We start from the raw sequence: 15220 nt of genomic DNA on the forward strand, positions 1-15220 counted from the left end.
TATGTGCATTTAAATATGAGTGTGTGTATTGTTTTATATGCTGTATGCGTATAAACATATAAGTGTGTTTTGCTATATATGCTGTAAGTGTGAGTTGATATGTATATGTGTTTGTGTTGGATATGCTATGTGGGTGATGACTGTTTTTAGGTTCCTAGTCTAAGATAAAAAATCTCTAATCCTTAAATGTTTCAGAAGATTTCACTAATATATCCAATAATGTTGATACTATTTACACACTGACACTAAAGGTTATATGTAATTGCTATGAATGTGGGCTTTAAGGTGGTCAAACAACTCACATAATAACTATTCCATGATTCCATTAAGAAAACCTTAAGTAAAAATACTCCCAAATCCTGACAGTCAAAGCTGTCAGTTAACTTTCTAAGGAGTGGGCAGTCATAGGCATCTGTTCTCCAGTCATTAATTCAGATACAGTTTGAGACATGTTTCCTACCCTGTCTCATTTTCCTTTTTAATTATCTAACTTATACTGTGATTATATCAATTAACCTATAATGTCATAGCCGAGCTTAGTGATAGAAAGCATTCTCTCTCAGAGAACTTTTACAGGCCCTGCTACACGTGGATATTTTAGAAGACATTTACAGATCCTGCTACACATGACTTAACCCCCTATCAGCAGTAGACTCTTCCAGGAGCCCTTTAGTCAATGAAATACGGTTTGGTTGTTTCACGTGGTTTGTGTGCTCTTTGTGTTTCCTTTCCTTGTTTTCCAGTTGTATGTTATGCATGAAAGGGGACCAAGCAGAGAGAAAAAGCCTAACCATCTTTCCTGTAAATACAATATTCAGGACGTAAAAGCTCTCTCAAATTGAGCGATTTTATACATCATCCCCAAAGCTTCGTTTCTCTCTCTCCCTCTCCCTCTCCCTCTCTTTCTCTCACAATCCGCACATTGGGAATCGTTCTTATTTTCTTCCTCATTATGGAATACACCACAAACATATCTCATCCCAACAGATCCCTTTATGTTTTGTGGAAAGTTTCTCATGTCTTATTATTTCTACATCTCTCAGAAGTTACGGACAGGAGCTTCCAACCACTAGGGTTCACACCTTGTGCAAGAAGCTTGGTGGGTAGGGCAGGGCTAAGTTCACCTATCTGCTGGCCCTTGAGCCACAGATTGTTGAAACTGAGAGTGTTCCTCACTTAACTTCACAGGTCTTTTCAGGTGAGCTGCCATCACAGTAGCTAAGGAAGAAAGTGTGCAAGGCAGAATGTAGACTAGAGAAAGTATCTCTGGGATTAAAGAAATATCACCCCTCAGTTCATCGACCTCAGCTGTTCCAACTGGAAAACGAGCCAGAACTGCAGGGTTTCAAGTAAAATTCCCCAATATTTGAAGTATATGTAATTGATTCAAAACATATTTAAAACCCCATAGAAAACAAACCTTCTTGCTAGAGTAGTTAATTTAGTATCTCTGTTCCAGGCAAGCTGTTCACCTTTTAAATGTAATGTCTACACTGGGGTAAAGAAAAGGACATCCCAATCTACTGGTGTTTAAGTCCTTGGGATAAAATATATCAGCAGCAAAATATGGGTAGGAAATGCAACAAAATCAGGGGTGAGAGGCAGCTTTTCTCCTCCATTTCCCTCTTAATTTCTCCTAGGCTCACACAGACATGATTCTTGAACTTTGATTTAAGTTATAGAGCCAAAAATAGCCTTCTTAAAATTTTGCAGACTTGACAAAGCCTTCAATATATAAGCTCCTTACCAGAGAAATAAATAATTGATGGGAATCTAGTTGTATTCTCTCATGTTGCCTGAATATTTCTTTCCCCACAAAATACCCTTATATTCAAAGGATAAAGTTGAAATCTTTGAGGCCACAGTTTGGTTTGTCCAGAGAACAAGTGACTGGGCAGGGATTAGAACTCATTACATCTAAGTCTGTTGGTTTTGTTCTTCTGTTTAGAAAAATGAACAGACTGGACAGGGTAGGCAATAGTCTGAGTCACTCAACATTTAACATTGTTTTCCAGAATTAGGTCTTTTCTCTCTCAAAACTTCCCAACAGTCAGCATCTCACTGTTAGATTCTTTTAAGCCTATCTCAATTTTCTTTTCAATTGATTCTAAGAACACACAAAATAAATAAAGGCTGAGGTGGTTAACATCTGTGACTATTCAGATCAAAGACTAGCCCTGGGGTTCATAGCCATTAGAACAAAATTACAGCATCTCTAGGGCAAAGTAAAGTGAAATTCATTAAATTACTGCTTTGGAAAAGAGCTGCAATTCTCTCCAATAGTGCTTCCTGCCCAATTTTGATAGGACGATATATTCTGCTTCAGAAAATATCTGAGTAAGGAACTCTGTAACCAAGCCTTTTCTAATGTGTTCATACTTGCTGCTATATATAGTATTACACTTGTACATGCATGTACCTAGACATAAATATACTAAGATATATAAAATCAGCATTTATACCTCCTCCCTTCAAATTTCTATGATGAGAAGAAGCTGTAAAAGTTAAATTTCTCACCCATATCGTGGATCCAGTGCTATGGCCCTGGGGTGCTCCATGGCTCCTGCTATTAGTGTAGCCCTCAGAGAACCATCAAGTTTAGACACTTCAATTTGGTCTAGATTGCTGTCTATCCAATATATGTTGCCTGCTATCCAGTCAACTGTCAGGCCTTCCGGGGTTGCCAAGCCATGTTCCACAACCACTTCTATGGCACTCACACCTGTGAAAAAGGAATCCAATATGCACAGCCATTCAAAGAAGGTACAGAGGACAAGCCTGCTTGTGGTCACAGCATAAAGTACTTCAGGTTTGAAGGTCCTAATAGAAAATGAAGGTCAATAGAGAAAATCAATACCAATATTTATAGTAACTGTTCTTCCTTAGTAGAATGTTTCACTCTCACAAATCCTCCTTAACTTTTGTTAAACACTGAGGTAGTAGAAATATGAGGTTACAAAATAGTTACATTTTGCTCAGGGACTTCCTAGCAGAACAAGGGACTTATTAAAATAATAAATTATGGTTGGCATTATGGGACAACTTAATAAAGAGACTGTCTTTAAAGGGAGAAATAACAAGAAAATGTTTATATGAATTAAGTATGCATTATGCATAAGAACTACTCTTATTTTCTGTCCTTGGTTAAACATAATAGTTAATCTCACTGTTTTCACATATAACCCCAGACAACTTAAGACATAAGTCTTCCCTAGGTCATGAGATAGGTGGCAAGTAAAAAAGATTCAGATAATAGGAAAAGTTGTTAGCAAGGGCTACATAAAAATCAGTAGTTAGATAATATCTGCCAAATTTCTTATTTATCTGCTACTTAAACAACAAATAAAAAGCCATCATTTTACATTCTTTTCTAATGCTATTCTTCATGAAATTGTCAATAGCTTTTATTATAAACTTTAAGTACTTTTTAAAAAACTTCTTTTCTAAAATTTCTATTCTCATTTGCTACGTGAACAAAATATGATATAATACAGGAGATATAATTCATATTTTAAGTAAAATGTAAAATCAATACTAATTTTGAAATTGCAATGATTTCAAGAGAAACTAGTCATTTGCTAGAAGTATAAATGCAGTACCACAAACAATAGAAAGGTTATAAATTTAATTATGGCAAAATAAAAAAAAAACTTTGAAAAAAATTATGTTGTTCGGATGATCTTAAAACCAGTCATAGTTCCACTTTTCCAAGAAATGCTGCCTAGTCACATACTCAGTACTTCATTAGAACCTTCCCTTTTTAATTACTAAAATAAAGCCAAGAGCCCTTGATTGGGCAGGGTAAAAGAGGTGGAGAGAGAGGGTCAGAGGTCAGAGGACGGGGAAGGACTGAGAGAGAAGCCCCAAGATGGATATTGAGAAGGCTGAATTAGATCCAGGTAGGCTTAATTGGCATTAGGTAGCTAGGAACATTTAAGAATTTTATAGGTCTGATGCTATTGGGCATTAGAGTTGTGTTTGGGTTGGGATTTGGGGTTAAGAAACACCCTGGTACAGAGGCAGTAGGCAGGTGGAGTAAACCACCAGAGAAGGGATTTGTGTGGATAGAGTAAGACCTTAGGGGTTGCTGGGACCGAGTGACAGAGTCTGTGCTCATTGCACTAGAAGCGGTGTTCATGGAGTGAGACCACGAGGCCTGATAGAACGATGAGATAAATTCATTTTTAATATTTACTGCAACAAAGTTGAAAGGTGTTAAGTAAATAAAAATTAGCGATCTTAACTCCCTAATCAAATTAGAAGTGTGTAGAAACCAATCTTTTCTTTTTCTGTTAGGAGACAAATTTTGCTTACAACTTTCTGGAAAATTCAATAAAACACAGCAGATGAACTGTTTTCGCCTGACCACTTCTCTTTTCTTGAATATATTTATATATGTACTTACTCTTTAGTTTTTGCACACACAGAAATAGTTCAAAATAAAAAAAATATTCAAAATCTTTTCTGATACTATATATTGCTATACTGCTATGAAAAACTAACTTTACACATACCTCCACTCTCTGACAGCTTGCCTCTGTATATTCTGTCTTCCACAACATCTGTCCAATAAAGTAAACTTTGGTTGAAGTGAAAATCTAGTGCTATGGTGTTTCTCAGTCCAGGAATAAGAAGGCTGTAGTCTCCTTTATGCAGATCAATCCTTCGAATTTCATGGCGTATAGAAAAGATGATGAATGCCTCAAAAGAATCTGAAATCAAATGTATTTTAGTAGGGTTAAAAAAATAAATTGACTTTGTATGGGTTAAATAAAAACCCTCTAGATAAATTCTTTTTATTAATTTTTAATTGGATGCAAGTTCCTCTCCATTAGAACAAAAGGATATCACCTGTTGATAAAAGTTTTTGGTACTTAATAGCCAGATAAGCCATAAGTCATTAAGAAACATACCTGCTTCTATTATTCTGTTGAACAGACACACTAAAATAATTTCTAATGACTTTATTGCTATAGCCATAGGTCAGGGAATTTCTTAACCTCCATCAGGGAATCTTCTACTTGCAGGACATAGCACTTAACAGAGAGCCTCTTACATAACTGGCCACTGAATGAAGAATAAGAGACAGTAAAGTATGCATCTACAAATGGAAAGGATGTATTACACCCTTTCTATGTTGAGGAACATTGCAGAAAATGCATTAGCAAAGTTATAAGTCATACATGGTTGTTAAAATTTAGGGAATAATGTTTGGCAGACCCAGCTACAATGGACAGTTGTACATATGAAACATGTGAAAAAAACTCAAAAAGCTTCAGGCAGAAAAATGCCAGCATAAAATAAAAAGTTAAGCATGAAGCTCTGCTACTGGCCTAGGTAAAGGACAGAAAAAAAGTTATGCATTAAAATAATCAAGACAAATAAGTCCTCCATAATGGAAAAACTAATTAGAATAACATCTTATTTCTTGAAGGAAATTTGAAAGCCAGAAAATACAAGAACAGAGTATTACAAGTTCTAAATGAACTGCCAACATAGAATATTGTACAAAACCAAGAAGAAAAAATTATTTTAATAAAAGAAACAGTCTAAAAAGTATTATAACAAGAAGATTAAACACATAAAAACTATAGACAGCAATACTATGGGCTGCAGGAAGTACAAGCATAAAAACGGGGAATAGAAAAATCACAAAGCTAAAATTCATAAAATGAAAAATGTCATTAAGATCATAAAAAAGCAAAACTCAATAATATAACACTCTAAACAATGTATACTTTTCAAAAATAATTTCAAATATTAATGGTCTCACCTTTCTAAGACAAAGACTTGATGAATAAATTAAGAGACTAAATAAATCAAGAAATAAAATTAATCTACCTGTTGTCTCCAAGGATCACATCATAAAATATATTCAAGTGAAATTATAGGCAAAAATACTTGTAAAAATTAACAAAATCAGAAATGAAAGTAGAGTCATAATAACTGAAATGGAGGAAATTCAAGAAATCATCAGATCCTACTACAAAAGCCTATACTCAACAAAGCAGAAAAATCTGCAAGAAATGGATGAATTCCTAGACAATTAAGAGATACTAAAGTTAAACCAGGACCAGGTAAACCATCTAAATAATCCCATAAAACCTAAAGAAAAAAAAGCAGTCATCAAAAGCCTCCCAACGAAAAAAAGCCCAGATCCAGATGGGTTCAGTGCAGAATTTTATCAGACATTTATTGATGACTTAATACCAATACTCTTCAACCTATTCAACAAAATATAATCAGATGGAACCTATCTCATTTTAAGAGGCCACAATAACCCTCACAAAGACCCTACAAGGAAAGAGAACTTCAGACAAATGTCACGTATTAAAATTGATGGAAAAATACTTAACAAAATTCTTGCAAAAAAAATCCAAGAACACATCAAAATGATCATTCACATTGATAAAGTAAGCTTCATCCCTGGTATTCAGGGATGGTTTAATACACGGAAACCCATCAATGTAATCCACCATATAAACAAACACAAAGGAAAAAAAAAAAACACATGGTCATCTCTCTAGATGCTGAAAACGTATTTGAGAAAATTCAACACCCCTTCAGGTTAAAAGACTTGGAAAAAACAGGAATCCAAGGCCCATACCTAAACATAATAAAAGCAATATAAAGCAAACCAACCACCAACATCAAATTTAATGGTGGGAAATTTGAAGCAATCCCACTAAAATCAGGGACTCAATAAGGCTGCCCATTCTCCCCCTACCTATTCAACATAGTATTGAAAGTCCTGGCCGGAGAAATTAGACAGGAAAAGAAAATCAAAGGGATACAAATTGGAAAGTAAGAAGTAAAAACATCACTGTTTCCAGATGACAAGACAGTGTACATAACTGACCCCAAAAATTCTACCAGAGAACTTCTATAGCTGATAAACAAGTTCAGCAAAGTGGCCGGATACAAAATTAACTCAAACAAATCATTAGCCTTCCTATACTCAAAGAACAAACAAACAAAAATTAGGGAAAAAATACCCTTCACAATAGTCACAAATAATATGAAATACTTTGGTGTGACTCTAACTAAGCAAGTGAAGGATCTGTATGACATGAACTACAATTCTCTAAAGAAGGAAAACCAGGAAGATCTCAGATAATGGAAAGATCTCCCATGCTCATGGATTGGAAGGATCAACATTGTAAAAATAGTCATCTTACCAAAAGCAATCTACAGATTCAATGCAATCCCCATTAAAATTACAACCCAATTCTTGAGAGTTGGAACAGAGAGCAATGTGCAATTTCATATGGAAATACCTAGAATAGAGAAATCTGTCCTCAACAACAAGAAAACATCTGCAGGAATCACTATCTCTGACCTCAAGCTATATTACAAGGCAATTGTGCTAAAAACTGCATGGTACTGGTACAGAGATAGACACATGGATCAATGGAATAGAATAGAAGATCCAGAAATGAGCCCACACATATATAGTCACTTGATTTTTGACAAAGGAGCTGTAAACATTCAATGGAAAAAGGACATCCTCTTCAACACATGGTGTTGGTCCAAAGGGCACTCACCATGCAAAAGAATGAAAATAGACCCTTTCTTATCTGCTTGTACAAAGTTCAAGTGCAATTGGATCAAAGATCTCCACATCAAACCAGGTACACTGAAATTATTATAAGAGAATATATGGAAAACCTTAGAACACATAGGCACAGGAGAAAATTTCCTCAACAGAACACCAATGGCTCGTGCTCTAATGTCAAATATTGAGAAATGGAACTTAATGAGATTGCAAAGATTCTGTAAGACTAAGGACACTGTCAAGAAAGGAAAAATGGCAGCCAACAGTTTGGGAATGTATGTTTACCAACCCCATATCAGATATAGGCCTAATATCCAAGGTATAAAAAGAACTCAAGAAGCTAGACACTATAGAATCAAACAACCCTATTAAAAAGTAGGTACAAAGTTAAACAAAAATTTCTCAATTGAGGAATATTGATTGACTGAGAATCATCTAAGGATGTGCTCAACATCATTAGCCATCAGTGAAATGCAAATCAAAACAACCCTGAGATTTCACCTCACACCCACCAGAATGGTTAAGATCAAAAATTCAGATGACAGCAGATGCTGACAAGGATGCAGAGAAAGAGTCACACTTCTCCACTGTTGGTGCAGTTGTAAACTGGTACAACCACTCTGGAAATCAGTCTGTAGATTCCTCTGAAAATTGGACATAGTACTACCTGAAGACCCAGTTATTCCACTTCTGGGCATATACCCCAGAGAACCTCCAACATACAACAAAGACACATGCACCACAATGTTCACAGCAGCCCTATTTATAATAGCCAGAAGCTGGAAAGAACCAAGATGTCCTTCAGTGGATGAATGGATACTTAAATTATACTACTCAGCCATCAGAAATAATGACTTTATATAATTCTTAAGAATATGGAAGCATCTAGAGAATATCATCCTGAGTGAGATAACCCAGTCAGTCACAAAAGAGCAGACATAATATTCAGTCACTGATAAACGGATACTAACCCCAGAAAGCTCTGAAAACCCCAGAAACAACTCACAGAGTATATGAATTTCAAGAAAAAACAAAGGCCAAATTAAAAAAGAAAGAAAATGAAAGACCATAAATTCTTAATCTTTACACACCAAGAAAAGTTTGACTAATTCCAGGTTACATCTTGTTTTTCTTTCTGCTCAGTGCAGCTAGTATGATTTTAATGCACACTATCAAACCTTTAAAGAAATCAAGTACTAACAAAAATGTATTCATAAACTTTTATGCAAAAATGCTTAAAATCTGTACATTATCTTTGTTTTTTAAAATAAGTTTGTTCAATTAATAAAATTCTTACTACAAAGCAGGTAGCTATTGTTATGCTAATATTTGGCAAAAATTTCTAACTAAACATAATAAAATATATAAGAATACTCTGTATCAATTAAAGAATCAGATGACAAATTGTATTATGTTATCCTAATACATGTACAGATATTATTAGTATATCTAATTTTATTAAAAATTACTACTGCTATTTAAAAAATGTAAGTGCACAGATAAATAGTAGGTTATATGGATATTTCACTTTTTCCAATAGACAGTTTTCTTCTGGACAAAAATAAACAGAGAAACATAAAAATTAGTTGACACCATGTAGAATGTAGATTTAATATATGGTATTCTTTTCAAACACACACACACACACACACACACACACACTTTATACCAAGAAGTTAATGAAATCTGGCTACTTAATATAGAATAGGTGACACCTAGAATACAATACAAGTCATTATATTGGGACCATACTCAATAATACTTAAAATTGACAGTAAAAAAATTCTTAGCGCAATACATATGCATGGAGATTTCAAAAAATCATGGCAGAGTAATTGAGTCAAAGAAGAAATCAAGAAAAATATTTTAAAAAGTCACAATAAATTTCTAGCTCATATTAAACATTTCAATGAGGGATATTTATAGCTCTAAATGCATATGATTAAAAATCACAAATAAATGACATGTTGACATAACTCACAAATTTGTAAAGTAAATAAACAAAATTCAAACCCAGGCAACATCCGTAAATAATGACTATCAGAGTAGAAATTAGAAACAATGAAAACAAGAAAATAAAGTCTCAAAGAGAATATCAGACATGTTAAAGTCTGTGTGTGAAAAACCCACATATAACAACATCCTAGATAGAGAAAACCTTGAAGCAATTTCTTTAACATCAGAAATGAGGCAGAAAGTTTCACTCTTCACCCTTTTTTTCAGAATTTTGCCCAAAGCACTAGCTGGGGTGTTAAGTCAAGAAAAGGAAATTACAGGGCTACAAACTAGAAGAGAAGTCAAACTTATTTCTATTTGTACATCAAATTTTTACATCCTAGATACCTGAAATTCTTTCAGAAAAAAATTTTTTCAGAGAAAGAGGGAACTCATGAATATGCTCCAATTCATGATAAGCTCAAAGAAAATAAAATATATAGGGCAAAAACTGAAGGAGCTGAATGTGTTAGCAAAGCCATAGGAAGAACAGTATCAACCAATGAGACCCACAAAGCTCCCAGACACTAAACCACCAACCACAGAGTACACATGAGAGGATATTCTTGATAAGTCTGGCTTCTAGTCTTATACTTACCTATATGTATGAACACATACACACAACCACACGCACGCACACACACACACACACACACACACACACCAATGGGACAAATACCCAAGTATCAGTAGTCCCCATTCTTATGGCACATGATAGCCTCTATTCTATCCATGATATATTCCACAATTAGTATTCACTAGTTCATTCTTTCTTTTCTCTGATGGTTTATAAGCTATGTATGCATAGTAATTTTCTTTCATCTGTTCTGTTTGTCTGTCTGTCTACTCATTATAATCTGAATGTATTTCATCTTGGGAAGATGTCAGTACTAGCTCTTAGGTACAGAAAAGTTCAGAGAGGACCTTTTACATGCTTTTTAACTCTCCATAGATTTTCTAAAAAGCTCTTTTTGTCCAGTACAAGAAATAGACCAACATGAACAGGAACAGATCCTGTTGTGTAGGTACCAATAGCTAGTACAGGAGATGAGCCAACTATGAAATATTGTCATAGAGAGTCAATCTCATTCTCATACTTACAAGAATGTATGCAAGCATTGTCAAAAGTTGGAAAACTACTCCATATGCCTACTGTGAGCAATTGAAGATGTGTAGTTGTGGCCACTGTTGTACTGCACTGTGGCCTTTATGGCACAGCATTACTGCAATAATTGCTATCTGATACTATGGAAATTAAGCATGCATATATAGTAAAATATAAAAATAGTCATATATATCCTGTAATATTCTATTAAAATCATTCCAAATACCCACCGAAGAAAACATTTAGGTCCCAAATAATTGTGTCATAGACTTCCTGAGTGGGCCATATATTTTGGGTCTGCTATTATTTTCAGTGGTAAGTTCTATTAGATGAGAGGCTGGCACAACTGCCCCAGAGGCTGACACTGTCTGAAGCTAAGATAGCCAGTTGTACTTTAAAGTTACCAGCAGGGTCCTGGACCTGCATGTGGCTGTACAGATCCACAAGTGCCAATAAGCTTGCTTGCTCACTCTTTCTGTTTCTGTTTCCCTTTCTCTTTCTTTGTTTGTATATTTTGATTCTTGTTTGTGTGTATATGTGTGAACATGTTTTTTGTACATCATGTATGTTCATATATGTGTGTATAATGTTGCACAGATTTACATGCACGTTTATAAATGGTTGTGGTGACCAGAAATCAATGTCAAGTGTTTTTCTTGATAATTGTCTGTCTTATTAGTTGAAATTTAGCCTAATATTCAAACTGGAGCTCACTGATTCAACCAGACTAAATGACCTGCTGACGTAAGAAGAGGAAAATATGTTTTAATATGTATTTATGCCTTTATTCTTTAGGTCCATGGCAGCCTTGTAAAATGAATGAACAAAATCCATCAAAACATGTGAATTTGGAGTTAGCTCAGAGCCCAATTCCTGGAATATGCAACTATACTTTAGTTACCTTCAATTATTAAGAGAAAACTTTGTTAATAAATGAGCAAATACATTTAATTTTATTAGGTTTCCAAATTGCATTTCAAAGACACCCAACAAAAAGGTGAGAAGGTAGCACAGACAACAGGAGAATTTTTCGAAAGCAGATCTGATGAGGGACTTATATCCAAGTAGATAACAGGGATGTAAGCCATGGGGATGAATATAGATGCTCCTATTTAAACGACATGCTTAGGTATTTTTGTCTGGATGGTGAGTGAGTGTTCATGATCATCTGAACGCATTCCCACAGCATCTGTCAGCAGGTAAACACAAACACAGAGGATAACAAGAACCCTTTTCAGGCCACTTCACAAATGATTACAGTCGCAAAGACAGATGCCAAAACTGTAGACACTGAAACCCTCATATGCAGATGGAAGGATATTTAATGAATTCAGCCATTTTGGGAGACTTGATTATTTCTCAATTTTTAAAAATATTTCCATATTTAGGAACCATAGGAATTAGCAATTCTAACTCCCCTTATACATTGAAGACAATTATAAATGCATGTCAATTCAAAATAATCATATGAATATTCATATCAGCATTATTCATAATAACTTTCCAAATGGGAGTAATTCACTTCCCCATCAAGTGGTGAATGAATATAGAATGTTGTATTATATAACCATATAATAGACATTATTCATCCATAAACAAAGCAAGCACTGATGTATGCCAAGTGGAACAAGCTTGAAATCAAAGCACAAATATGCTTGATTCTATTTCTAGAAAATGTCCAAGACAGAGAAATCTATAGAGGCATAAAATAGATTCAGAGTTGTAAGTGGGTGGGGCAGGCACACTAACATGAATGACTGTTAAAGAGCATAGGTTTTGTTTTGAATTCAATTAAAATATTTTCAGACTAGAATGTAATAATGGTTGGTTATAGTTTATTCTGAATCATTTATAAGCTGTGTTTCAGTTTACCTGTCACTAAAATGTTTAATAAATAAGAAATTATAATAAAGTTAAAAGATGGCATAATATTTACAGTCAACTTCACACCGATTTTGTGGTTCTTCTGCCTGTAGATGTACTGTGAGGGTTTAAGTTCTAAGAACTTTTATAAAGGTACAAATGCAGCCTGCCAGCAACTCAACTGCTTCTTCTAAGTGCACTTGTGTCCAGTGAATGAGACAGTGAACTCATCTGCTGTTTAGCTACTTGCTCAGAATTGAAATCCCCTTCTGAAGAGAGCAAAACCCGTAAAGCTCAGAAGGGAAATGAAATTAAGCAGTAAGTAATGAGTTACTGCTGGTTTCTCACTGGAGAGCTCTGGCTCATGCTAAGGTGAGCTTTTTGATGGTGTACCTTTGAAAGTTCACCACGGTAGGCCAGAGTAGAATCAGTTTCTCCATTGGTCATTAGTGTCCTCTCTGGATGAGTCACCTCTCTCTGGGGGAAAGTCACACTTTAAAATAAAATAAAATTTTAACTCACAGATTAAGAAAATTAAAAAGAATTAGGTCAATTAAAAGATAAAAATAGTAAGCATGAGAATGAAGTCTATAAAACCGAATAGAAATGATTATTTAAAAACATTAACTGTCATTTGACGAAAGGCTGAAAAATATAGAGACCAATGACAAGGCTGACTTGTACAAAGGAGGGTTTTCGCATGAGGACACAAGAGTGTCTACACATAGGAATATACACGTAGTTATATGGCTGCCTACATAGACAGCAAAATAACAAAAGGAAGAATGAAAACAGAAATTCAAAAGCCAAACCAGTGGGATAGGCTATTGTCTAGATAAAGGTTTTAGAGCTTTAAAACATAAAAATGGTTCTGCAAAATGAAAAGCTCAATTCAGTCATGAAAATGGAGCATTCAATCCAAAGTGAAAGAAAGGAGAAAACAATAAAAGAAGGGGCGAAGAGAAGGACAAGCAGAATTGAAAAGGAAGGAAGGGAGGACAAGAGGGATTGAGGAAGAGAGGGGGCGATTGAGGATGGTAGGACAGTGAGATGGCTCACTATGTGGAGAAACTTGAAGAAAAGTCTGATTATCTGAGTTTAACCTCCTGGACCCACATAGCAGAAGAGGAAGACTGATTTCTCTAACATGTCTAATGAGATCCACATATATGATAAGACAAACAAAACCCAAACAAACAAATAATAAATAAAACTGAAAATGATGATCTTACAGAAAAACAGAATGGGCTTCTACAGTTAATAACTGGAGAATGCTAGCAGTTCACACATTTCACTGATCTTTAGTAAGACAGCAGCAGAAACTGAAAGGACTAATGTAGTTTTATGTCACACACCCACACACACACACACAGTCATTTAATTTGGTGTTTTTTTAAACTTATTTTTATTTATCTGTGACTATGTGTGTGTCCATTTCTGCATATTTTGTTCTCTTATGAACCCATATGACCTAGGCTTCTGGTGTGTGTGTGTGTGTGTGTGTGTGTGTGTGTGTGTGTGTGTATGCATGGTCTCTGAGCTTTGCCCATGCTAACCAGGTGCTCCCAGCCATACTTTTGTAAAAATGTTGAAGTTAAAAAGTTACACAAAGCAGATCACTTCCATATAAAAGAATTATTCTTAACTACATTTTTGTCCTCACTGATAATCTACACAAAGCCTTTTGAGGTAGCTTTATCTTCCACATTTTGTACAGAATTAAGTAAGGACTGGCAAATATGAAAGCAAAGAATTCTTGCTGTTGCAGGACAGTGATTGTAATGGACTAATGTTTTGAGAATCATGGGCTCTCATAAGATATCCATCATGGTGTGTTGTACATATTCACAGCCTTCAGAAATATATGGTAATAATAGGATAACTTTCATAGCTTAAATATGTATACATTGAAACATGAGGGTCAACTATGCATACTCAGAAGTACATGTAGCACATAAACGTGATAAAGTACATCATTGAAAGCAACCTCAAAGACATCTCAGATGAGTAATCCAACAGTACAATGTTGTATATAAGGAGAAATAAACATAGCACTAAATATAAGACAAACAATTCAAATCCTCTTAGAGAAGAAAAATACTCATTTCAGATAACTATAGTAACATAACTTATATAATCTCAAAAATACAAATAATACTGCCAAGATGCATACAGAAAAGGCTTTAAATTTAGTAAACATTTCATCGCTTTTGAAATATTTCACTTAAAAGTTCAAGAATGTTTTTCCTTGATTTTTATTTTATATAGCTTTTTGAGCGGAGAAAACCACATTTGATAAATATTTACAGGAACTTTCTTGACTAAGAAAGACTATGGTATCAGAGATCTAAAACATGATTTTTTCATATTTGAATGCTAGTCTCTATAGCTTCTACTGATATCTATACCTTTGAGCTTTCGGCTGACATTTTTGATCAATATATCTTCCCTTCAGGAGAGTAAAAGTGCAACTAATAATCCCATACACTACTTCATAAAAGCATGGAAAACCAAACAGACTGAACTTTTAAATTCTAAGACATCCTGACCAATGAATTATATTTATGTTTGTTTCTTTTTTGTCAGATACATAGATATAAAACTGCATTTGACCTAACCTCATTTGAGAATGTGTGGTAGATTCAGTAGCCTATGAAGTAGCCATTCAATTCTTTTACATTTGGAACAATTTTTCCTTTGTA

General features: G+C 34.6%; 1 protein-coding gene across 1 annotated transcript in view; it reads right to left on the bottom strand.

Moving 5' to 3' along the window:
* LRP1B (LDL receptor related protein 1B) overlaps positions 1-15220 on the bottom strand; it is a gene marked incomplete at both ends in the record, with an annotated part of 1929155 nt that overhangs the window by 643120 nt on the left and 1270815 nt on the right. Inside the window, 2 exons of the mRNA XM_080928219.1 lie at positions 2518-2722; positions 4515-4712. Coding sequence (XP_080784345.1) covers positions 2518-2722; positions 4515-4712 — 403 coding nt within the window. The remainder of the gene's footprint in view (positions 1-2517; positions 2723-4514; positions 4713-15220) is intronic.

This window comes from Micromys minutus (assembly GCF_963924665.1).
Source record: "Micromys minutus genome assembly, chromosome: 13".
Taxonomy (NCBI): domain Eukaryota; kingdom Metazoa; phylum Chordata; class Mammalia; order Rodentia; family Muridae; genus Micromys; species Micromys minutus.